Below are 27,018 nucleotides of genomic sequence, written 5' to 3' on the forward strand. Positions count from 1 at the left end.
GAATTGTAGACCATAGTGACATGTTTAATATTACCCAAGCAATAAACTACAGAAGCTCACTTTAGAAGAAACTGTCTTTATGAAGTAAGTGCACTAAACAATGTGCTGAATTATCTAAAAGCAGTAACGAAGTGCCTTGATACAAGCTAAAACACTAGATGTTTTAATAACGTCAAGGGTTTGATCAGAGTGGTTTACTAATTTTAAATGATATAACTAGAATTTTTTTATAAAGCAGAAAATATATGTGGTAATTATGCGTCCCGAGCCAGAAATCATGTGTAATGCTGTGTGCCCTCAAATAAAGCAAACTAGGTACGTACACTAGGCATTGCCTTGCCAGTTCTTTCTGTGAAGTGGATGCAGATACAATTCATCGCAGTTTAGTCCAGCCTTTTGATTTTGGGGAAAAAACAAAACAACAACAAAAAACCCCCACAAATCCAACCCATGCCAACATTCAGTTTAATTTGGATTTATATTTCTGAGAGAAGAAGATGCCTACTACCTGTGAAAAGGTCGATAAAAATCTGTGGGCTATCTCTCTCTTTTGAAGGGTTTGGAATGTGACAAATGCTAAAAGCAGGAGGCCCTTTTGAGAGCTGTAAAGGCTAATAATCTTATTTATCTGCATTCCCAAAGTTGTACTCCCTTTCTGTTCCTGGTATGTTTCCTTTGATGGGATCTAAATTCATACATCACATGAGAGTAAGAAATGTCTTACTGGGGGAGATCAATCGAGCTGTCCCCAAGCGACGACCCGAGGCAGTGCCGGGGGGAGCTGCATTCCCCTTCTGTCCGCCCCGTCCTGCCCAGAGACCCTGACCGCTGCCTTGGAAGGTCAGTGGGCACTTCCCTCCCTGCCTCTGCCTCTAGTGCCTCCCTACGGGCCTGTTCTCCCTTAATTTGCCTCATCTTTTGTTTGGCTTACTGGTACTACCTGCATTGGCAACCTCCTGTGCCAACAAATTCTATAAATTCATTACCCGTGTGTAAAAATGTGCTTTTATATGTTTTAAGAAAACATCACAGAAGAAAGATTTTCTCATTTAGGTTTTTTAAAGTCCCTTTGCTTTGCAGTTTCATGGTAGGCATTTATATTGATATTGACTGACTCACCAAATACAATAATGTGTACGAAATTAAATTGTCTAGCAATTATTTAGATGCAAGTGTTTTTTTCTGCACCACTCTATAAGTCAATTGCATATCTGCATATGCAATTTAGCATAGAAGATAGATACAGTTAAATGGAAAATAAAAAAGGCAAACAGAGATATTAAAAAGTCTCACTAGGGAAGAAAATATAAACAATAAATTAATAATATCAGAAATGATCTTCCAAATTTGCATCTGCAGTGCTGCAGACACAAATATTTGTAATGTGCACTTAAGCTGGGTATTACGTACCTGATTTGGAAGCAGTAAAATTCAAGAATTTACATTAAAGCACCTGTTGAGATCTTGTCACGAGCTTTAAGATAATGCAAAAAATAAAATGCTGTTCCTGGCTGCAGAAAGCACAAAGGAAAGGGGTTTTGTACATGCAGCTCCACTGATGTTTACAGAAGACCTTTATGAGCCTGCTATCATCCTACTGATTTTGAATACCGATTTCAGGAATCTGGTAGTCAGTTAAAGCAACAAACACACAACTACTACATATACCCAGGTTGTCTTTATTGTGCATGTGCAGTAGGTCCAGTATGGACTGTATATATAGGTAACCAACAGTTGTTTTTTTTAAATTTTAGTTACCAGTGTACTTTTTTACCAATAGCAGCCAGTGAACAGAGAAGGGTGAGAAAGCTGGGGGTGACAGCAGGCAAGGAAGACCTTGAGGGCAAGAAAGGATACTTTTAAGTGGACTCTGAAATGAAGCAAGAGGCATATTGAGAAGGTGGTTAATATACAGAGATAATTTTCTCAGCTGGGGAATTCCTCATCTAAACTCTCTTGTCCGTTTCTGCCTCCTTCCATTCGCAATGTTCTCATACTCTTTGCTTTCTCTCCTTCCTTTTTGCGATCTTCTTTCAGCTGGCAAGTCGTAAGGTTCATTTTAACTATACCAGTCAGTGAGGTCTGGGCATCGCAGGCCCTGTTTGGTGTTCCCTTCAGAGAGGCACCTGGAGTTCATGGTTTTTTTGCATCTGACATTCCCTGATGTTTCTCCTTAAGGTTGCTGCTTTTTGACATATGTGAAGAGCCATACAGCAGGAAATTCACGGAGAATCAGAAGTTGCAACAGTGAAGCTCAGAATTACAGTAAGGATATTATAAAAAATGGAATCAAGACTCTGTCAGATAGAGTCTTTGATATGGTGAACTTCAGAGAACCTTAGGAACATAAAAGGACAGAACTCAAAAACAGTAAGGAAAGGCAAAAAAAAAGTTGTGAATAGACAGCTTTGAAAAAAGAATGCAGAGATAATAAGACTTCATCTTGCAATGAATGAATCACAGAAGTGATAAATAAAAATAAAAGAAGACTGACAATTTTAAAAAAGACATAGAAAAAGTCTTTTCAAGGTCATCTCTCTCTACGACGTTTAACTGAATGGAATTTTCAAAGTTACAAAGCATCCCATATTGAAAGTGCCAAAAGATGGCTTTGGTAAAAAAATCTCCATACAACCATGAAGACCACAAGGGCATGTTCACTTGTGCACCTGCAGTTACATGCAAAAACTTCATGAGCATAGACACACAACGATGTCCACTACTCATCCACCTATCATCAATTTATTGGGATAGAATCCAAATGATAAAGAAGAGATTAAAAAGTTATTGAAATTATAGAAACCACGCTTGTGAAGAGACAGGAGTAGGCAGCTCTTTAAAGTTCATCTTCCGTAGAGTGCAGTAAGGAAGCAACAAGGGACAATGTAAATGAGATTCAGTGACTAATTTCCCCAGCGGTGGAACTCCTACACACTTCGACTGCAGATCAGTAAGAATATACATGGTAGAAGAGATATCCATGTTAAATGTGGCCAACAGAGAGGGAAAAAGTCAAACTGGTTTCAGAAGCAGGTACAGGAACCTGCAAGCTACTGGCAACAAGCAGGCAGGAGGGAAAGAGGAGGCACTAGTGGGAGTCCAAAACAGGAGACGCAGAGGGAATCAGCACTCCCAGTAATGAGAGACTAGTCTTCTCCTTCACAATGCCAACAATAATTATTGAGCCCATCCACCATTTTTTTTTCATTTTTAATATCCAGTAAAAGGGTTTGGGTTTTGGCGTGTTTTTTTTTTATTTTTTTTTATTTTTTTCTTGAGATACACACTTTGCCCAAAAACATATCACTCCTCTATATGAAAATTTGATTACTGGTGATCATCTTGAATACCAGTCTTGAGACACAATAGTATAAAATATATTGCACCAGCTGATACAGTGTGTTCACGGATCACTGTTTTGGGTACACACAACCCCTTTTCTGATCTAAAACGAGCAGCAAAATTGAAGTTGCTCTTCAAGGTTAGAAATATTTTTTGAAGTTGAAGTTAATTAGGTTTTTGTTTAAGAAAATCTGAACAAAATGCCCACGCTTACAGTGCAGACGAGTATATTAGCAATGGAGAGTGCATGTCACCTCTGTGTTAGCAACAACTCTATGAACTGTTTGCGTAGCTACTAATTCAGACACTGAAGACAATGTAAGAAAACATTTGTTTTCCTGATGCAACATAGATTGACTGTATTTAAAGAGGTGAGAAGGACCTGGATCGAACACTCCTATAGATAAGAATGATGCATCTCTTCCTCCTGAAGAAATGTTTTTGTTTAGTCTATTTTGGGAAATGACTGCTTCAGCAATTCCTTCCCCTTGCTGGACAAACGAGATACAAATACATTCCATTATTATTGTGAGTCTCATACTGGGTCTCATAAAGTTCCCACCAATCCTATTTGGGGGAAATGCGTGCATCTGACTAGAGCTCTTCATATTTTATTACATGAGCATACTGTGCACAGCCAAAAGGAATTTTTACTCAGTCAGTGATGCTTCTTTTGTAATTGCTCTTGAAAAGCACCGATCCAGGTGAGTTCAGTCTCCTGTGGAAAAAAACAACTCATTGCAGCAATCATAGTACATTTATAATTAGTTTAATAAAGCCTCTTTGTTTTATTGCTCCACAGACAGAAATATTGTCTTGCAAAATGACAGACAGTTCTGAGTTGTGATTAAGAATTTAGTACAGCCTTGATACAGCAGATGGAGGACATTAATGTGAATTTACTGTGAAAGAAAAGCACAGTGATGGAGACCAGGGTGGAAAAACAATTCTATATAAACTGAGAGACAGTGACATGCATCCCTTTGGAGATTATCTGCATATACTGTACTGCACTTTTCACATTTTTGTTGGTGCTGATAAAAGGTACTCTCTTACGTAATACATGACATAACAAAGAAACCGTGAATATTACAAGGCCATCTTCCTTTGTGCACCTGCAGTTACACCAAACACTTCATGAACATACATACAACAATATCCACCACTTGTCAACCTAACATCAATTTATTATTTCCAATTATGATGGTAAGCACAACCTTTCAAAAATACGGTCAGTCCCCTGGTCAGACAACCTATGATGTACTATGTGTCTTAACTACACTTTTAAGAAACTCTGCTTTCTGAAACTGCCTTGCATTATAAACAAAGCAATGTAATTCTGGGGTCCAGGTTACACAAAAAAGAAAAGCCCAAACCCCTCATGATTCACCTCCTACTTTATCCCCTCATCCATTTGCTCGACAGGAGTCAGTAAGAGCTATTTCCAGAGTGCTATTGGACACATCAAAGAAACATTAGCAAATACTGTTATTACTATAAACATAAGTAATTCTGTGGCTTCCAAATCAGGACTATGTGGGTACCAAAGGATGAAGAAACACACCCTTTCCTTTTTAATATCATGTCCGGACTCAGACAATGAGAAAATTATGATCTTTGCAGAACCTGATGTTGCAAATACGCATTGAAGAAAGATGGCAGAATTTGAAGAGATGAAAAGCCATCGTCCTACAGGTACGCGCAGAGCTGCAAGGAGAACACCGAGGTGACGGCTCCTGTCTGGGCAGAGAGCAGCAGTTGCTATTGAAATGCTTACTATTCCGGATGCTGCTAGACGGGCAACCCCTTTGGTTTCAGTAGACTAGCCCTCAGGGCCACCGCTGCATTACCAGGGACGGCATCCTGAGCCATAAGGCTGGTAATACACAGGTTTTTATATTGCACGGTTGGGTTTCTGCATCGCACGGAATACCAATGGAGACGGCTTGCGCTTCTAGGGCATGGGTAATTCACATCAAGCTGTTAGAAGCACGCCAGTAATTGCATGTATCCACCTGAAACTTCTCGGATTATTTTGAAGGATGAAACCACGTGTCTGTTTCCACTGATTTTTTTTTTTTTTTTAATTCTCTTAGGTGCGGTTATTGAAATACAAACCCATGCATAACTGCTCCTTTTCTACCTCAAAAACTCAAATGTTTTTGAAATTTTACAACAACTTCTCAGTTACTTATTCGGTTCACTGAGCACACACACCCCACACTCCCCTGCCGTGGAATCGTTCGGAGTAGCCTGAGGAAAAAAAACCCTACCGCGGGTATCTATTTCTGCCAGCAAAACCCGACTAAAGCCGACCGCGCTCCTTCACATCAGGATCCCACAGGATCCTTCCCGGCGGCACCCCTTTCCCAGCCGCTGCGCTCTCCCTCCGTCCCTCGCACCGCTGAGAGGACGCCCCGCGCCGGCGCCAGGCCTTGGGCCTGCCCCGCTGCCCGCGGTGGGGGACACCGCTTCGGGCCACAACTCCCCGGGAACAGGAAGGCAACAGCCCAAAACGCGACCACCGGCTGCCTTATCGCGGTCACCCTCCCGCCGGGGGTCGCACCCAGGCGGGGTCGGACCCTCCGCACGCGTCCAGCCCCGCGCAACCGCGAAGCCGCCCCGCCGGCTGCCGTAGCGGGGCTCGGCGCGCGGCTGCACGGGAGTTGTAGTTGCTTCTGCTCCCGCCGGCGATCGGCGGGGCGCGCGGCGGCTCCCAGCCTGCCCCGCGCGGCGGAGGGGAGCGGCGGCCCGACGGAGGAAGCGGCGGCGGACTACGTTTCCCGAGGTGCACCGCGCCTGCCGTTGGCCAGGCGGGGCGGGCTGGCGGCGGAACCGGCGGGGCGGTTGAATGCCGGCGGGGCGAGGGGCGCGATGGAGTTGTCATCCCTCGTCAGGAAGCTGGGTAACGGCTGCCTCCTCCCTCCCCGCGGTACCGGGCGCGGCTGCACAGGGGTGCCGCGGCTGTTCCGACCCCTCGGCGGGGGTGCGGCGAGGGGCCTGCGCCCCCCCCCCCCCCCCCCCCGGCCGGCACAGCGCTGTGGGGGGGTTCGGCCCGTCGGTTGCGTGTGGGGGCCCAGCTGCTGTCCGGGGGAGAGGGGGGCGGAGCGGGGCTGCCCCTGCCCGGCCTCCGCTTGCACACTCACCCCCCGCGCCCCTAGCCCGCACCCCCCGGCAGGTTTCTGCCTTCTGCTTTTCGACCCTTCTGCCCCCACCGCTGCAAGCGTGAAGGGGACGGTGGCACACGGAGATGCTTCGCGAATACCGGAGGCTTTCCCCTTCAGGAGCGGTGCCTTTCGAGTCAGTGGGCTCAAGTAGTGTTTTTTGGCCAGTTCGTGAGTCCGAGGCAGCTTTCGGAATCCGCAGTGTTTTCTGAGTTTGGTTGTATGCTTCAAAAAAAAGGCCATGTTCTTGTTTTACACTTGGCGGCAGATTATATCAGTGTATTTTTTAATATTTCACACTTTTACACCATGCATGCATACTTGATTAGCTTGCTGCTGGTCAGTGCAGTCCAATTTGTCATATTGGTAAGCATAATACTGACAGCATAAAAGCTAGCTTTTTTCACAGGTCTTTGGCAGCATTCAGGTTGTCCAAATAAGAATTTTGATGTCAGATGACTTTATGGGTCTTTTAATTCCTTTTTTTTTTTTTTTTTTTTTTTTGGGGCAGGTCATGAACTGACAGAGATAAGAGAAAGATCTCTGAAGAGTATTCTGTTTAAATTAGATCATAACTTGATTTCGTATGCTGATCTGGTCCATGAAAAAGCGCTTTTCCGTAATCTTTTGGAGTGGTTCAATTTTCCAGTTGTACCAATGAAAGAGGAAGTACTAAATTTTGTGAACAATTTGATAAAGGTATGACATACTAACATTTATTTACATATAAACTATGTGTCTTTAGAATGCTAAAGCTAAATAAAATTGGATATTATTTGGTTTTGTAGCTCCATGTAATGAGATTTTAGAGTGTTTTACAAAGATGTGAATAATAAAACCACTGTGTGCAGACAGAAATGAAAAAATTTGAGTGGCTTGCAATTGGTCATAGGGATAGCAGAAAAAAAAAATTGTTTTCTGGGTGTCTACTTTAGTTTCACTGCTTTTTCAGTTTATCAATTAGTGTTTAATTTCTTCTTTGGGACATGATTTGCAGCTAAGCGCTTGCACTGTTCCTGAAAAGTGAAGATTTGAACATTGGTGGAACTTATTTTAAAAAAGTTGAGAAAACATTGCAGAAATTTCAGAGATCTTGTAATACATTCTTATGTTTTAACAATTAAACAGCAGGTATGCAAAGGAAAAAAAAAATCCCATCCTTGAAACTGACGGATAGTCTATAAAAAGGTGAAATCTAACTAAAATTCTGATTATGTTTCTTTCCTTTCCTGCCCATCCTTCAAGGTCAAGAGACCTGGAGACTCCTCAGACTAACTTTGTCAGTTATTTGTCTTAATGTAGCATCCACCTGCTGCCCAGAAGCTGATTGGAATTGGCGCAGTGGAATTCTTCTCTCAGCTTCGTCCCAATGTGAATCCAAACTTGCAGGCTATAATTGATGGGATTGTGGATGGGCTGTTCTTCCTTCCTTCTGGACTTCCTTCTAGTTCTTTACCAGTACATTATCAGACTCAGTCTCAGCCTTCAGTAGATCAGACAGGTAAAGTACAACATATTTTGAAGTGTGATTTATTTAAAATGAAAATAAAGTAAATGAAAAACTTCTAGACTATAAACGTTGAGGTTTTTAGGCACAGTAGGCGAATTATTCCTGAGAGATCAGTGAAGTGTATGCTAAGCAGATTTTGCCAGAGAAAGTATGATTTTAGCTGAATCAGATAGTGCCGTCCCTGTAATGTAATTCTCTGCACAAGAACAGTCCTGTTGTTTGTAATCAGACCTTCTCTGTCCATTTCTTCAGTATGTAACACCTGTTTGCTATAATGTAAAAAGGGCATGAGGGCATAACATAGAACGTGAATTTCCAAAGTCTGCCTGCCTTAATGGCAGCAAGTGTAGCAACTTTGAGCAAATCTGTAGTTAAGCCAGGATGCTTTGCTGCTATTCTTTGCATAGTAGACTTTAACTTTGAGACCTATTAAAATCTTAAAAAAAAAAAAAGGGCAGTAAGTAAATCTAGTGGAATGATTTTTAAAACTACATTAGTGTTCTATGCACTGTCTGCTTACTTTTGGATAAGTATTTGTCATAGAAAAATATGTAAACTTTGTTTGAAATGTCATATTATTCATGAAGTGTTTCACACGTGAAGTGCTGTTACTTGGTTCTGTTATCCACCTTATTATCTATCTGTTACGCTGATTTACAGTGCAGTGACTCTTAGATGTAGTCAAAAAGTAAACCCATGTGGTTCTTGTACTGTGCCTTAAAAATTTTAGTACAAAGTATAGAGGAGAAAATTACATACCATGGAGGTCCTTACTTCATCCTCCTGGTTCTTGTGAGAAAGACACTGCTGGTGTAGTAACGGTCACACCACTGTCACTCATACCGTGCAATCTCAGAGATAAAAGTAATTTTCCTGTGGTTTCTGCACCCTGTCTAATGCTTGGAGTTTTAGTTTGCTAGAATTATGTGGTGGCTGTTGATTTATTTTTATTTTTTATTTTTTTTTTCCTCCCTGTGCCCACATAAGGGGTTAGCTAGATTTTTACCTAAGATTGCCACTGTATGGGGAATAATACAATATTTTACATCTTTTTGAAAGTACCCAATTGAAGTGTTGTATGTAATTTCTATTTATCCTGCAAATTGTATACACATGTGGATTAAATAATGCGTAGTAACAGGATTGTTGTATTTTTATTTCTATTTCAACATCAGTTACTGGGAAAAAATGTAAACTAATAATCTGGGCATTATCTAATCGATCCTTTGAACCAATTATTATGTTCTGGAGAGATTGCTTTTAATATTACATACCTTGTGTATATTTTGTTATACAGTTTGTGTATTAATTACATGTATTTAATAATATACATATTATATATGGGGGGGACAACTTTTCAGTTGACCTGCTGACCTGGAAAGACAGCAGTTTTGGTAGAAAAAGGTTTTAAATAGTTAATTTAAAAAGTTAATTTTATTACTGCATAGGTAGATTAGAGGAAAACATTTTTTTGGCTGCCAGTTCTCCATCAGGCAATACATTTTGTGTAATTGTTTTTGCTGTTGCTTGTATGGTATATAGGGTAATATAAGAAAACTGAAAAAAAAACTTTACCATTGCAGAATATGATTGTGAAAATAAACATTGACACTCCTTTTACTCCACTTTCTTGATTCCTTAATAGGTTAAAACTCAAGGGCAAAAGGGAAGCAGTTCAGGAAAAGCATGAAGATAAATGGAATATAGTTTTGTTTGGTTTTGGTTTTGTTTTTTTTTTTAGTGTACATTTTTTTAACTTACGTTTATTTGTTTTAGTTCCACCTCAAGAGGAAATATTCACTGGATATTTTTGTCAAGGTAGAAGTGATCTTCCACAGTTAGAAATGCCTCCCAAAAGAACAGTTGGTATGTGTAGTTATAAAATAAGAATATGTTAAGTACAGAAAATGCTTAGAGTTGTAGTTTAGATTGAATTCCATTAAAAATTTTTTTATTGGCTACTTTTTTTCCTGTTGTTATTCTGTGAAATCTAGTATCATATCACAGAAACTACAATTATAATGTTTATAAAAATGACATTTGTCTTAATAGATCTTTCCCTTTTCTAGTAAATAAGTAGTGTGACTCATTTGAATATGTAAAGTATGTTAAAATATGCTGTGATTGTAAAAAATATTTAAATTTCTAATACTTTGCAGAAGAACTGTGTTCTGTAGTCGTAAGTGGCTGTTTAAGTACCTTTTTATGTCAACAAAAAAAAGTCTTAAGTACCTTTCTGCTTTTCAGAAAACTAGATTAAGTGCTTTAGAAATCTTTATCTTGTATCTAAATGAAAACCAGTGTTAAGCTTTTTTTTTTTTGTCAGTAAGATAATATGAAATATTTAACTGACAAATACAGACCAATGTTATTTTGGCAAGTTTTTGCCTGTACCTATGTCGTAGTAACAGTTCACAGGAGGGTGTCATATTTAACATACACTACAGTGCTGAGAACTAGATTTTAAAATATGACTTTGGGGTTACTGTATGTAAATTACCTGATTACTTTTTTTAGCAGTGTATCATCTATCTTTAGAATTGCACAATAATTATTACAAACTTTAACTTAAAAATAGCTTTAAAGTTATGTTAGTTAAAAAGCTATTGTGTGTCATAATCTCTTAACAACTATAATTTCTACTGCTCTAAGAGTAAAAGCATGAGGTCAATTTTCCATTTTTAGAGATTGTGCAAATAAATATTCTTTAGTAGCAAAACAAAATTCGAATTTGATATAAAGCATGATGTGAGGGATTGAGTACTCATCCACTAATGCTGTGTTTTCTATTTGTTAACACTTCCTTTATTAAATGTGTTTCATTCTGATTTGAGGTGGCCTTTTTTTTTTTTTTGTATTGCTGAAAACTCTCATTAGAAGCACTTGAGTTTGTGCGAGTTTGTACAATACCTTTTTTAAAAGGTATTTCTATTTCAGATAGTATGTAGTTCATAAGTTTTTGACTTTTGCCTTGGAAATGTACAGTGAAATACTTCTATAAAATATCTTCTCTCTTTTTTGCAGTGAAGTGTTTGAAATTTTCCACGTTTCCTTGGCTAACTCTGACTTCAACAGATAGACATGTTCTTTCATCAAATGAAAGGTATAGTAATAGAAACCGTTTGCTTGTAGTTTTTATTTTTCTTGGGTAAGAGTGGTTCTGAGTTTCTGTCCCCCTGCATCATTAGACTGTTTCTGTAAATAACGTAATGAGTTAACTTTTGATAAATGATCGTAAAAGCTGCACTGAAGTTGGGCAAAGCAGATAAATCATGAGTTGTAATGTAACAGGTTTTCTGTTAATATTGCTCTCCATTCTTTAATTCAGAGAACATATTTTTCTTTGTTTTGTTCATGACACTTCAGTTTTCTAAATTTCTCAAGTGGATCAAAGATTCTATTCAGTTAATTTTAGAACAAGCTGAAATAAAATCATTATTTATTTTACCTTCACAGCCACTTGGCAGAGAAATCCATACTTTCAGTAGTACCTTAACTAGCTTTAAGCTAATAAGTTTAGGTACAATGCCTTATCCAGGCATTGAGTCATTCAGATCATCTTTCTGCAGTGATTTGTTTTTCTAAATGAGAGTTAAAAACAAAACAGTGTTTGAAGTGGCCCAAGGAGAAGTTCTGTAGTTGGTATTCCTTATGAGTTGACACAGAGCTGTGATAGATTTCTAGCACAGCCAGCAGTGCAGTTATCGTGGACTGGACTATTTAACAATTCTACTCTAACTGTAAGCTTTTTTGTAATTTTTTTTTTCCCCTTTTGAAAGGTGTCTGCAGCTGGAAAACATATTTAATATTTAATTTCCTTTATGCCTGAGTCTAGAAAAAGAACACAGATCCTTAAAACTGGACAAGTTTGATTTTTTTACGGTGGTTTCTGAAACAAATAAAAATAGAAAAAAATTAAGTAAAATACCCAAAAGGTTCTTATTATTTACTAATATACATGTTAGAGGATAGCTAATGAATTTCTTCCTTTATGTAACTCCCCACATATGTAATTCAAGTGCTTTTAAGTTATACATGAGCCTTGGTAATGAAAAAAACTTTCTTGCTGATAAGAGTTAGATTACTTGCTGTATACCACTGAGATAATCACTAGCTTCACAGGGAATTTCCAGTCTTTCTTATGTTAATTTCAAATTCAGAATCAATAAAGTTATTTCTCTTCCGGGAACTTAATTTTACATGGGGTTTGATAACAGCTGGAATCGAGTTTGTGCTTTATTGTGTACAGAATTAGCATAGCTAAAGAATAATTCGAACTTTAAAACGGTACGGCAATAGAATTGCAGCATTTCTTTTCTTTAGATTCTTCAGTGTTGTGATTATAACTTTCTTATAAAGACTTGTTAAAGCTAATGATTACTAGTTGGGTTGTTTTGGTTTTTTTGTTGTTGTAATACATATTTAAATATGAACTGCGTTTTTAGCTCTTTGAGAAGTAACAACCAAAGTTTAATTTGGAGTACGTGTGAGCTTCTACAGGATGTGATTATGCAAGATTTTCCTGCTGAGATCTTCCTTCAAAGGCCAAAGATTGTACAGGCAAGAATTCACATAAAGTTTAAGGGTTTTATTGTGTTATAGTATAAGTTGTGCCAAGTAAGAACTGATGTAAATGAAACAATTTGTTTCTAAATGAAATAGCTAAACGGAAGTTCCTCTATGTAAACTCTAGGTGCATAGAGAAGGGGACGTTAGCTATATATTGTATTTAGAAAGTTATTTAGTTGTAATAAGGTACATTGCTGATCAGTAATGAAGTGTGTATGAAGTAATACTTTGTTTCTTCTGGATAAGATAAAATTGTGTCACACCTTCTGATGGGCTCCAGTAATGAAAGTAGTGACTTTAGTGGAAATATAATGTGGAACTCAGCTTTTTCTTTAGGACTGATAATCTTGCATTCAGTAAGAAAACAGTAGCTAAGCCTATTTATTCTTTCCTGTGATTTCCAAACACTTAGAAACATTTCTGAACTATACTTAGTGAAAGACTCTTGCAGGCATCGTTGTTCATGAAGGTGCATTAATGTTCAGCTACCAGTGTTGATGGTTTTATATTTGCAGAGCCTTTTGTCTATGCTAAACCTGGCTTTTGGAGGAGATGGAAGACATCGGTTGGCATTGCAGGCTGTGTCGTGCCTGCAACAGTTGTGCATCTCCTTGAGAATCAGACTTAACTTTCACAGAGATCCAAGTTTTTCTTCCACAGAGCAAGGTAGGTATTTTTAAATATTTGAAATGCTCTTGTGTTTGCTTTATAGCAAATGTAACCTTCTGAAACTGTTTTGCTAAATTGTGGTGTTCAGTACTATTCATGTTAGTAAATATTTTTTGAGTATTTGCATTATTTTAAAATATTTATTAATTTTTACAGTTTCCTGTGGCTCTCCATTCATCAACTTTTCCTAGTATCCAACCGTTTGTATGTCAGCAGAAGAGGGATTTTTAACTAAAATTAAATGAAAACTGTAAAATAAAAGTGGGCAAAGTTTCAGAAAAGTTTTCAAGCTATTAGTGCCTAACAACTTAGTTATTAATTTCATGAGCTATGTTAATTTTCTTTTTTTTATTCTGCTATCTGAAAATAGTTTAATCATTTTTTTGGATTTTACAGTCACTAGGGCTATTTCACAACGTTTACATTTTGTAGATTAGTTATAATGATCTTCCTGTTTCCATTTTGTCGGCTGAATTTAATCAATTTTGTTTCTGTAAATTGGTAGTCTGGTTCTCTTCATAAGATGGCCACTGTATTTGGTGTCTTAATAAAGTCTATTGTCTGCTTCTTTCCTAATTCAGTTATAACATCAACAAATCCAATAGCCTTAGTCAAACACAATGTTTGAATTTTAAAACTTAATATTTATGATTCAACTGTAATTTTCAGTGGTTTTGGCTTGGAATTGAGTTTCCAAACTCTGCCACTTGCCAGTGATAGGTTGTCCTAGTTGTCCAATATTTACTTGGTGTTTTCCATATCCTACCTCAGTTACTTTTACTTCACTATGTAGTATATTTCAGAATAATTGATTTCACTAGTGGGAAATATATGGTTTGTGTTCCATAAAGGCACAGCTTCCCAGAATTCATCTATGTCTTACTGTCAAGAAGCAAGAGGTCCTCCTCGTTCTCAAAATGCATCACCTGGAAGTAGTAGCCCTCGTCCATCTGTGATTGGACGGACAGTTCAGCGTCCCAGAGGAGATGGTCAAGATTGGGATGCAGCATCTTCCAGGTGAACAAGTTATTAAGAAATAACTTACCCTTCAATTAAAAATTAATTTTTAAAATTAAATAATTAAATCAACTAATAAAATTAAAAATAATAATAAAAAAATATCATCAGCTCCCTGTCAGTGTGTAGGATGATGCGAGAGTTTTGTTAACCTGTGAAAATTCACAAAGATGTTGAAGAATTGAAGTTTTAAGTCTTTAAATGGTGTTCAGAATACATAAGATCAGTTTTACCTGCCACATTTTGTACCCAAACAATATTTTTAATGAAATCTCTTAGTACCAATTGTTATTGCTTGTGTATATATTTGTAAGATGCAGAAAAGCATTTATTTAGACTGTTGCTGTAAAATGAGAGATTTTTCTTTTTCTTCAGCAGATGACCGTATGTTCTTATAAGTTCAACGGTTACCCCATAGGTAACAGTATACGGTATTGTCAAAAATGCAATGCTGTATGAAGATTTCTTTTAAAGTCTTTAAACTTTGTTCTTAAATCTGACAACAAATTTCAGTTGTATATCACCCAAAAATTGAACTCCAATATGAAATTATTAATTGTCTGTATACCCTCAAAATTTTGAGTTTGTGTGTGTTTTTGTTACTCATCTTGACAGACCAGACTTAAAGCTATTGTTCAAGAACCACGTAGCATGTAGCAATTTAAGAGTTCTTGTGAATCCTTACTGTGTCCTTGTTGGTAGTTCTTCTGCACCTGTATGGTATATTGGCTTAGTGATTGACTAACTCCTAGGTATTCAAATAGACTGTGATATTACAGGTGAGAATAGCTCATGTAGTAAATTGTAAATGCATCTTGAGAGTCATTACATTAAGAGGTTCTTTTTATTCATCTTAAGTCTAATATATTCATTTTTTTATTTTGCAACTAATTGGCAATGTAAATGAACTCAAAGCTTTATGTGTTCTGGGACCTGACCATTTTCCCCACCTGAACAGTTAACAGTTTAATAGTAGCTGGTGTATACTGTGTAAGAGATAGGAATGACCCAGCTATCTGTGTAGTAAGAAAATCTGCATAAGAATAAGCACCAATTAAGGCCATGATGAGACATCTACAAACCAGGGAGTGGTGACTTTTATCTTCTTGCATCCTGTGTGCTGCTGTAGAGCGGCTCACTGCCTGTGAATCCCATTTCTTACAAAGATATAATTTAGCCCAGAGACAGCATAAAGAAAAACATGATGTTGAATAGGAAATATGATAGAGGGAAATGACTATAGCCTTGCTCTAACATTTCTGGTTTGATATGGAAGAGCTCCTTTTAGTGAATCTTGTAATTTTCAACATAATTGTAATATAAATTATTTGTTTATTGCCATTTTATATGTAACTCTTCTTTTTCCTTGTTCTTAAATCTTGAGACTCTTCAATCTGTCTGTTTGTCTGTTTCAAATTCTGCCTGGAAACTTAACTTTTCCTCCTCTGAATTGTTTTTATGATTGATACTTCTCCTTCCTTACGCTCCGGTAAGTGCAGTCAACCACTACATAGTGGTGGACTGTTCTATTTTGCTTATAGTCTTCTGTTGACCTCTCAAAGTCAGTTTGCTTTTAAATTCTTAATTGCTGTTCTTTAGACATCTTTTACATTTAGTTAAACAATATAATGTAGCACAGTCATGCCATGATTTAGTTTCTTCAGCTTGTTTAGTAATGAAAAAAAGCAACCAAACAAAAAAAAAACAACTATAAAAGTCATACAGGTTTTTAAAGCAATTCAAGATTACTAAATGTTACTTAGGGTAAGAGAAAATGTTAAAAAAACATTCATTCTGAGTTGTATTAATTATAATGCTGCCAATAGAATTAGTCTCTTTAAAAGCAGTTGGAAAATAATAAAATTATGAACTATATCTAGAGCTTATAATTTTAAAACATAAATATAATAACTATATGTATATTTTGTAATATATATTTGGCTGCACTTAAGGCTTTCTTGGGCAGGTGATATTTTCCATTTTACGGTGGACAAAGAAGTCTTACAGGCTTAAACGTAGGGCACACTTATTTAGTTTTCCTTCTAAGTATTCTTGTGGCTAGACACATAGAATGGTTTTAATGTAGTAGGTATAGGTCAGGCTGAAATTTGATTTATTAAGTGGCCTTGCTTCAAGCAACTGATAGACTTTGTTCATCAAAAATAACATTTCAAATCGACTGATTTTTCTCTTGTAATATCGTATTCATTGCATGTGTATTTCTTGCAGTGCACATTTCTAAGTGCATTTGAAGATGACTGCCAAAACAGTAGGCATTCACTCGTGATGCTATCGGCTCTGACATTTAAAAAAATGACCAAACAAAATCCCCCTCTTCCTGCAACACTGGTGGATAGCAGAGAAAGACTGGGATAGAAGGAAGGATACGCATCAAGGAAGGAGGACGTCAAAATACTTGATGCTATTTTTAACGTCCATACATATATGGGTTTTCTCTTTGCAAGAGTTAAGTATGTCCCCGTTTTTATTTATTTTGTTTTGTTTGTTTGTTGTTTTAAGTGGAAACAGTACTCAGGCAAATATAAGCTCCAGAATCCCTCTGCATTCCCCACTTGAGGTAGGACATATTGACCTACCAGATGTTGAAAATGAGGACACTTTGGAATTACAGATGAAGCAGCTTAGCCTTCCTCAGTTTTGTGTTTCCATCTTGGAAAATGCAGTGCCTCTTCTAAGAACAGGTGAGACAGTTTTGAATTAAGTACTTAATTTATGTATCCTTCCCATCTTTAGTACAAACTTTTTAAAAAGTTGGTGTTATGAGGTGAGTACCTCCAATAAATAAGGTATAGGTGATAACTGATATACTGTAACTAGTTATAACAGTTCTTTTCTAGGGACTTTTTTCAGGTCATGAAGTTCAAATCTCCTGATTGACTTCTGGAATTGCTGCAGAGGTTTCAAGTGCTTTTTACTGATGGTGGGAAGTAGTGGTAGGAAGAAGTGGGTGTGTGGTGGAAAAATGGTGTAGCCGAATAAAATGTTATTCAAGAAGATGAAAAAATAACCACACTTAAAACGTGTTCTGATCTTTTTGAGCATAGGGTTTTCCTACTGTTCAAGAAATAATAAAGAAAAACTCTGGGAAGAGGTTTGGTTTTATTCTTATGCATCCAGTAACAAATTATAATTATGTTTTAAGAAATATAAGTAATCATATTCTCATTGCAACTAATAATTTTTATTTTAACTTGCAAAAGTTCTAAATTGCAAAGCCTTTTTGAAGGACAGTCTCTTTGCTTGTAGGTTGTCTAAAATAGCTTTTAGTTGTAAAACAATGTCATTCAAAACAGGTATTGGTAAACGTGGTAAGGTTTTCAAATATAGGAGCTGGAAATGTGTACTTTCTATACTAGAATACTAAAAGTTGTTTTTTTAATAAACCTATCAACATTTCCTGAGCTGGGTAGAGGCTTTAGCTTATAAAAATTGTATGAAATATGTATGAAACTTCCACTTACTATTGTTTTCGTGGTTGTTTATAACTTTTTATGACTTTCTGTTCTGTCACAAATTACTAATTTAGTTGTGTATTTCATAGTAACATCAGCATTAATCTGTGTCCACAAGAAAAGTATTCAATCCTCATTTATTGGTAATAAACCAAACTAAAATGAATAAAAGTTTTGTTTTCACCTTTCAGAATAGTGATATTTAAATATTAATTCTTCACAAGCACATTCTGACATCTTCTCTTTCATTTATAAAGTAAAACTGCAGAAAATGTATTTTCTATCTTTTCCATTTCTGGCACATGTCACTTCAAATCTGCAGAATTAAAATATAGTGAATTTTTCCATCTTTCATGATTCTTTTTTTGCATCTTATCGTAGAATTAAAACAGTTTCATTTTCAGTTGAAGTTGATCTGTGTTTGTTTCTCTTGCCCTCAGTATTTTTACACTTTTTATACTGTACTAGATAATATTTCTTCTTTCTTCCACTCTGCTGTAATGAGACATAGATTGTAAACAAACAAATATTTTTATCCTGTTCCCGTTGATCTGAAATCGTGCCATCTGAAGGCACATTGTGATGGTGTGAGACAGTGACACACAGTAACACAATGTGTCTTGTGTGGTTATGTTTTCTGAAATACTGCTTCAGTAAAATCAACAGGCGTTTTTACTGACATTATTATCACCTTACAGGGTATAGTGTAGATTTTCTGCTTACTGTTTAAATTACTGCGTAAAGAAAAAAAAACCACACCAACAAAACAGCTTACTGTATAATTTGCTTACTTGTATTTTACAATGTAACATATATTTCAGTTAAGCTTAAATTCTGTTCTTTGTGGAGATGTTAATTGGAATTTTTCTTCCTTTGTGCTGGCCTGTCTTGTGAGTGAAGTCATTTCAGAAATCAATAATGGTGTGGGTTGCAGGTTCTTTGACTTTGGTTTTTTTTTGGTTTCTTCTTTTTTTTTTTTTTTTGTGATCAGTTTTAAGCTACCATAATAGTCTGAAGTTCAGTGTTAATACTGCACGTCTTAAAGACAATTATTTAAATCCAAACAGCAAAAGATTCGGTTTACAGTCATTGATTATGTCTGTCTTACTGTGCATTTAGTAATAATGAACTCTTAGCAAATACTAATTGCCACAGGTGTTGGGAAATGAGTATTTTCCTGATGCATTCCTGTAAGAATATGGTGGAATGAACTTGCATGTCTGTAGATCATGACAGCTACATCAAAGCATTGTTGTAGGTGTTGTGCTTAGTTATTAACTTAAAAATGTTTCTGAAACTATAATTCAAATTAAAACCACCATTTTTTGATACTTGCATTATTATGGAGAAATTTGTTAAGTCACCTTTCAAATGTTTTGAACACAGAAATATGATTAAGAATTTGCAAAATAATTGTGAAGAAAAAGTGCTTTTTGGAGTTTCAGGCACGTACTCTTCAAATGGGCAACATTTTGCCTAACATAAATGGAAAACAGCACCTCTGTGAGACAGGAAAAAGCAAAGATTTCACAAGGCCCTGTACCATTCTCTGCCATATGCTCACTCAGAGCAGATCGCTTGGTCTGCAAATTGCATGAGCTGTGGTCATTGTCACTACATATATAGTCACACACACACTCATATATATATATTTTTTTTTTCCTCAAGTATATCAACAGGGCTTCTACAGTGTATAGCAATGTACTGCTTACTGCAGGGGGGTTGGACTACGTGACCTTTAAAGGTCCCTTCCAACCCAACACATTCTATGATTCTATGAAAATCTACAAAAGTGACAAAAATAGAAAAAGTGACAAAGAAAATAATGTTCAATCATAACAAGCGGTAGAGCTTGCTTTTTTGCTTTTAAAAAACTGAACAGATTTTGAAGGATGAAAAAGGGACTTAAAAAATAAATTCAGAATTCGGTGGTGTTGTGTGAAATGTGTACATGGGGCAGCATTAGTTTAGTAGAAGTGCACAGGCAAATAAAAATACCACAATTTCAGATTTGGAATAATGCCTTGTTCAAAATAATGTTTTCTAAATATCATAATATAATATTTTTGTCTGTACTTAATTTATCCTCTCATTTGTATTCCTAGGAAGTAGGAGAGTGACGATGGAAGTTCTTGAATTGCTTGTGGAAGACATGTTCCTTATTGGTGATGCTATTTCTGAAAATGTTTGGGAAGATGATAGTCTTTTTGCATTGGAATTGGTAAGACTCTTTAGGCTTTGATCAGCCATATTTAAGAGTCTGCTTTTATAATCACTTTCTGCAGTGATTCATATACATATCTAATCTTCTGCTGAGCTACCCTTTTGAAAATGTAAAATAGTTTATTACTAGTTCTATCACTGGCACATTCTTTTTATTTTAAATGTAAGTTCTTTTACTAGCTGATACTTGAAGTTTCACCTCAAGAAAATAAGTCATGAATTTTGTCTTGTAGTGAAAGGCCATTAAGCAGCCGTTCAGAGAAATGTGTGTAGGGAAGGGGATCTGAGGGAAAAATACTGACTACAAATGTTGGAAGCCAATTTGATGTAAATGACAACTTTCACTTTCTTTACTCCTTATAAACTGTTTAAATTTAGGGAGATAATTGTTTAGATACAAGACTAGAATTGTAAGACACGTGGTATCCTTTCCCTATACAGAACCTATTGATCCCTGCACAGATTTCAGCTCTCCTTAACTCTGCTGCTTGGCTGGGAAAGAAAGGAAAAGGCTTTTGGGCCCAGGAGGGATTCAAAGCAGTAGGGTGCCATTGACCAAACAACTTAAATTGCTGAAATATGTAACTGAGCATGGTTGAGAGTTGTTATATACATGAAACTTCAAATTAGTGAATTACAAATGAAATAACGGTAGATGACTTGCTTTTTTGAAGACAAGTGAAAGCTGAAACATAAGCCAGCATGGCTTATGCAGGTAACAAATATACCAAAGTTGCAGACTGAAACTTGTCTAAAAACTTGAGTTAAATGTAGTCTTAAATGCACATTAACTCTTAGGCTAGAATTCTTGAAAATACTGAATATGAAACAATGGTATTGCAATAATTATTAATTAAAATATTACTGTAGGCTTCCCTATTCTCTATGTTACAAATGATAATATTTAGATTATTTATAGGCCCTAGCAGTGAATGAGAACTTTTTTATTTGAATTTACTGTACCGATCTGTCAAAATCATATTGATATTAATTATCAAAATAATTAATCAACATCAAGTCAGTACTGAAGATTCTTTGCAGAACATTTAATCTAAGAAGAGTGATATAATCTTTTGTCCAGTTATTGTATGACCTGAATCAGTATATTCCATTGCATATAAATCTGTCAAATTACAGTAGAAGCTTAGCATCATCACACATACATCATACTGATTGTTTTTAGTAGGATAGTGTTTGCTTCTAGGCTACTAACAAGGAAAACTGCAAATAAGCTGGGTAATTGTATGCAATTATATTGATTTTTTTTTTAAAAAGGGAAAAAAAGCTTTGTTGATATAATTTCATTCCATTGTTAGAACTTTGAGATTTATTAGTAAAATATTTTTCAGATATAAAATTCATCTCCCTTTGAAAGTTATCAGTCTGCATCAATTTGTGATGCAGAGCTGGACTGTGCAGTGCAATTCACTAAAGCAATTTTGATAAAGCAGTTGCAAGGCAGGAGATAAAAAATAACTTTTCATCTTTCTTAGTGTTTGAGTAAATAAAAGTAACTGAATGGACAATTTTAGGAAATAATCATTAAACTTACCTTTACATTATTTAGCATTGCATCAAATAAAATTTTCTTTTATAGAAAGTAGACTGTTTTTAGAGTTGTTAGGCTTCAGTGCTTAGAAAACATGCCTCCTCTTTGTGTTTTGTATTAGCTCGAAGGGAAGGAGGTCATGTGTCTCCTTTTTAGGAAACTTGAAAGCATTTCTTGCATAACTTTATAGCTTTACATTTCTTTGTTTATCCAATTTTAAAACTCTCCGCTGGAATATCTTTGTGAAAATATTTTGGAAATCCCGTTCAAAAATACTTAAGTTTGTAACTGTTAGGTATTTTGCTGGTGTGTTTATGCTCCCTTCCTCCCAAGTAAAGTTTTTACTGTTTTCCAGTTTTGTCATGTGTACTTCAACGCAGTTTGATTCTGCCATGCCAAAAAATTAGATACTGCAGATTGATGTAACACCTCAGCTTTTTTTGCATCAGATGACTTTGAGACAGTCATCCCTGTCTGAGGGAGGAATGAACTTTTTGAATCTACTTTTGATTTGAGACTCCATGGTCTTGAAGCAGAGGCTCTTTCTGCCTCCGCAAACTGCAGTAGGGCAGAGAGAAACTTACTGTTTTGAACTCCTGAAGAGAAAAATGAATCCTTTTCATCTCACTGTGTAATAATACACATGTGTGCTGATCCCTGCCCATGGCAGAGGGGTTGGAACAAGCTGATCTTTAAGGTCCTTTCCAACCCAAACCATTCTATGATTCTGTTCTATGAGTCTATAATTTAAGACTGATTTGATTTAGTCAATTGCTTCTTGTAGTTTTCTTCAACTCTATTGAGTCAGATAAAGAGTGCTTAATTGCTTAACAGTCATTATCAATTTCTGGAATTAATAAGCTAAATCTCACATGTACTATTGCTGCCTTAATCATTATTTGGCATTACAAAACTGACAACTGAAATTAATTCTACCGTTGTTCTAATGTCATTAAGTACAAACCTGGCTCTTTCAGGTGACCAAAATTCTAGAAACTAATTTTGTTTTCTCCAGTGCCAGTGAGCTGGCTTTATCCAAACAAAGTGATTCTTAAGCAGGATTTTACGTAATCTGAGAAATGTGCTGCTGTTTCCTTTGAGAATGAATAGGCATAAAAAACATTTGATGTTCTCAAAGTTTGGATTGTGGGTTTTTTTGTTTGTTTAGGGTTTTTTTTTTTTTGTGTTTAGTTTTAAGGTAAAGCTTTATTAGCAGGTTCAAACCAGCTCTTAATATTTCCATATTAAAAGTGAACTTCAAAATAGTTAAAATTCCAAAAGTTCAAAAGGAATTAAGGGGGGGGAACAAAAGGGGGGAGGGAGGAGAGTAACCAGTAATGGGTAATTACTGACTAAAGTATTCAGAACTGCAAATGAAAGTAGCGTGAGATCTAGAACTAATGCACATTTCTTTTCAGATGGCAAACAAAATGCTGTGTATTTTGTACCATTTCTGCATTTTAAAATGATTTTGTATAATTGGCATAATTAATGATGCTATGGGTGCTGTATAAACACTGTAAAGACACAGTAATGTTTCAATTATTTCTAATGCTTGTGTTTCTGATTTTGTTTTCAGAAAGACAAATTGCTTCTGGTCTTGGGTTTGCTTGGAGAAACTATTTTATATCACCAAACCAATACAAGTACAGAGCAGCCTGAGATCATGTTGGTGCATCACAGAATGGCATTTATTAGCGTTTCACTCTTCACTGTTAGATTGCTACAAATACTTCTCCCTGTAGAAAAGGTATGCCATCACTAATTTAAAGTGATTGTCTTTTGATTTTGCATTTTAAGAGGGCAAAAAGTGGTATTTCCTCAGTGATTTAATACTGGGAGAATAGCCACTGGACAGAGAAATTAATCTGATTTACATTGGCTGATATATGATCACAGAAGGCAACTTGGTCCGTTTTTTGGTTATTGGTGAATTCTGCAGAATCTTCTGCAGATTTCAAGTCTTCAAAAAACATTTTTAATACATTTTTAAATATTTTTTTGAAATTCAGTGTTCTTTTTCCTCCTATAGTGTTTTTTCTGGTATGATGCATGGTTTGCAAAGCTATGCTGCCCCCTGCTCGTTTATAGTATGCGTGCAAGTAAGACTAGAACTACATAGTGTTTAAATTGTAACTCTTAATCTGATGGAATATAGTAAGCAATTATGCTTCATACGTCGTAGTGATTTTAATTATTCTTTGCTTCCAATGCTCTTTAAAAGTTCTGTTGTAGCTCTTCAGCTTTTTGGTGTTTGGTTGTTTTTTTTCTTTTCCCCCACAGTTTATTTCAGATGGGCAGATCTGATGTTTGCAAATTTTTGTGGGATGGAAAGTGTTAGATGATGTTTCAACTTGTATCGGTTTACATTTTTTTAGGATTAGTTCTTATTACAGTGTAGCTTTTTTTAGACATTCTTCAATCTGATTAGCAGGTTGATTTTATGTTACAGGCTTTTTGTCACAAATATTAACTCCTTTAGTATTAATATAAGTAGTGTCTTGTACCTGCAAATAAGTGCAGACATACTAATCTAATAACTTTTTATAATTTTTGTCTTTATGATCTTATGTACATAATACAAAATTTGAATTCTGTGTATGACAGGAGTTGGAAAAAAGTTAATTTGAAGTCAAAATTTTAATTGAAGGAATACTGAACACTTGCAATAAAAAAAAAAAAAAAAAAAAAACCACACACAAAAAAAAACCAAACAAAAAAACCCCAAACCAACAACAACAGAAATCCCAGTTCTTAGTATGTGATATTACTATGTGGAATTGTAGACAGCTATTTAGTAAATACAGAAATAATCGTGGTCTATGTATTCTCTGCCATCTAGTGGTTAGACAGCCAATTGACCCTGACCAGTGGTGTGTGTGGTTAGTGCTGTGGCTGGATCATACACAGCTTTTGTGACTGGTGGCAGGTCTGATATCTAATGACCTCTCACTTTTTAATTAAAAAAAATTTTTTTCATACAGATCTCGCTTGATATGTATTTCTTTCTCTAACTTTTAATTAGCAGCAATAGTGATTGTACTTGTTGAATGACTACAAGTGCTGTTGTTGGTTTTACGGTATTTCCAGGCTGTTATTCTGACAATTGTTTTCTTTTTCAAAGGCGAGTAAAGTTGTACAAAAGAGTTTGCTGAGCGCTTTGTTTCTTCTCTCTCTGGACTTGTCCTTTTCCTTGGAACACCCAAGCATTCATGAATCCATTGCAGCTTATCTGGAGCAGATGAGTACTGAGAACTACAGTATTTATAAACAAGCTTCAGAAGCTGCATATTCAATCGAATGCACTTGTAGCTTTATGATTGAAGTTCATAAGAAGGTGTGGAATTTTATTATATAGAATACTCCCTGCATGCAAATTTCTTTCTTCCACTTCCCTTTCTCTGTGGTAAAAACTATAGTCTAGCATAGCCAAAGAAAATCCTTAGGTATGAGTATTCTGTACCATTCAAGGTTTAATTAATTTATATTTGTTTTCACTAATACTGCTCATAATATTTGTAAAAATATTATCCTAAGTAAAAACAAAGAAATAAACATGTGGAAATTGGAAGTGGTCACAAGACCTTTTATGGGCAAAGCAGTAAGAAAGAAGTGTATATGTCTGTGTGTATGTTGCCTAGTATTCAAATAGTTCAGAAAATTTTAATTCCCAACTACTTTTCAATTGTAGCTCTGATAAACAACTACTTCTAGACTGTGTGAGATTTGTCTATTTCACTTTGTTATGATGACGACTGATATCTTTGCCTTTTTAGAGATTCCAGCACAGTACAGAAATATTTTTCTCCATTATCCAAATGGACAAGTAATTGTGCAAAATACTGATTCCATCGATACTTAAAGAAATGAATAAAATATAGCAATATAAATGTAGTGCTATCTTAAATCTGAGTTAACCTATCTTTTATATAGGCAGGTTCTGAACTTGATAGGAACAATACTTTGCTCATAAAATACTGTTTACAATGAAGTTAACTGCATCAAATTTAAACGGCTCCTGTTTAATGTATTTGGAAACCAAAAATATGAAGACACATGTCCTTAAATTAAATAAAACCAAACGCACACAAACCTGGTCTTTAATATTAATAATGAATTGTTAAAAGTTTAATAGTTAAATATTTTGTTATGGTCTTCTCACATAAAATGCATATTGAGTTAAAAAATAATAATTTGATTAAAAGCATAAAGTATTTAAGGATGAGTCTATTCTTGGGCCTTTTAGAAAGTGTTTTGAATAGAGTTATAGTATTGTTGCTGTAAAATGTTACACATACATTATTCCCATTGAGTTTAATAGAAGTTTTTCTGGATTCAGCAGCTGAAGGGTTTTTCAGCTCCTAGGAGTAGGTTATAAAATTTATTTGTTGGCAGTCTATTGAATTTGTTGATCAGGTTAATTATAAACTCTGTGAAAGGCTGAACCAAACCCTAGTTAACAGATGTATTAAATGATGATAAATTCTGAAAGATTATGCAATAACATTGTATACTTTTAGTATACATTCTCGTTCTCTTCATTTTACTTCGCAGGGGGACAGGAACCTTTCTGAATTAGTAGAATTGGCAGATCAGGCCTTAAGTAGTCTACCCTACCATCAACACTTTCCCTTTCTTCAGGAATGCGTTCGCATATGCTCAAATATGTAAGTACATTACTATTTAAAACTTTTACTTGAGACAATACAATCCTTTTTCTGGATAACCTTTCTTAAGTAGAAGCTCAACTTGTTTGTTTCCTTTATTTGAATAATGGTTTTCATTTAGCCATTGAAAGGTCTCTTCTAAATAATTTGTGTCATTCTGTAGTAGATTTATTGAAAATTGAATTTCAGGTGCTAAAAAAACCTAATGTTTTATTCTTTTCCATGTATAAGTTTTTATGATTTTGTATATAAAGTTGTGACTTACAAAGAAGCAGTCTTAAAACACCTTAACCTGTCTTTTAAACTTTTTAAAATTCCTTTGTTCCAAGTGTATTTGTATAACTTACTTTTATTTTACTTTCAGAAATCCTAAAGGGCTTATTTTATTTTAGACGCTGTGTAACAGAATATGGCATCTCTTTTATTAAACAGCATGTTGTTATTGCTTTTTAGATTTTTCCATGTCTTTAATTAGAGAATTTAAGTTACCCTGTGGTGCCTGGAAAAGTTCTATATTGAACACTTAATTAGAAATACAAAATCTTAATTTTATACTGTTTCAGAATTTGACTTTAGGGATTTTTTTCAAAGGAAACTACATTTAAGAGCTCTCTAATATTGTTTTTAAATTATGAAATGTCAAAACACTTCAGTGTTCTAATGCTTTTAAAATTAATTATTGTTTGATTACTGTTCCAGGCAACAGGAAATTCACTTCAATTTTTTAAGTAACATAAATTTACTTAGTGATAGCAAGGTGGACTTTTACCTCTAGAAGGAAAATATTCTGAAAGCATAGAAATTTTTTTATAATCATACACCATGATCTGAAGAG

General features: G+C 35.6%; 1 protein-coding gene across 1 annotated transcript in view; it reads left to right on the forward strand.

Annotated features, from left to right (window-relative positions):
* The first annotated feature begins 6,216 nt into the window (after positions 1 to 6,216).
* RTTN (rotatin) overlaps positions 6,217 to 27,018 on the forward strand; it is an 80,486-nt gene continuing 59,684 nt past the window's right edge. Inside the window, exons 1-13 of the mRNA XM_063326439.1 lie at positions 6,217 to 6,247; positions 7,018 to 7,205; positions 7,809 to 8,007; positions 9,793 to 9,882; positions 11,041 to 11,119; positions 12,462 to 12,576; positions 13,101 to 13,251; positions 14,106 to 14,271; positions 16,792 to 16,973; positions 19,850 to 19,965; positions 23,096 to 23,266; positions 24,641 to 24,853; positions 26,071 to 26,183. Coding sequence (XP_063182509.1) covers positions 6,217 to 6,247; positions 7,018 to 7,205; positions 7,809 to 8,007; positions 9,793 to 9,882; positions 11,041 to 11,119; positions 12,462 to 12,576; positions 13,101 to 13,251; positions 14,106 to 14,271; positions 16,792 to 16,973; positions 19,850 to 19,965; positions 23,096 to 23,266; positions 24,641 to 24,853; positions 26,071 to 26,183 — 1,814 coding nt within the window. The remainder of the gene's footprint in view (positions 6,248 to 7,017; positions 7,206 to 7,808; positions 8,008 to 9,792; positions 9,883 to 11,040; positions 11,120 to 12,461; positions 12,577 to 13,100; positions 13,252 to 14,105; positions 14,272 to 16,791; positions 16,974 to 19,849; positions 19,966 to 23,095; positions 23,267 to 24,640; positions 24,854 to 26,070; positions 26,184 to 27,018) is intronic.

The sequence above is a fragment of the Chroicocephalus ridibundus genome, chromosome 2 (assembly GCF_963924245.1).
Source record: "Chroicocephalus ridibundus chromosome 2, bChrRid1.1, whole genome shotgun sequence".
Lineage (NCBI taxonomy): Eukaryota > Metazoa > Chordata > Aves > Charadriiformes > Laridae > Chroicocephalus > Chroicocephalus ridibundus.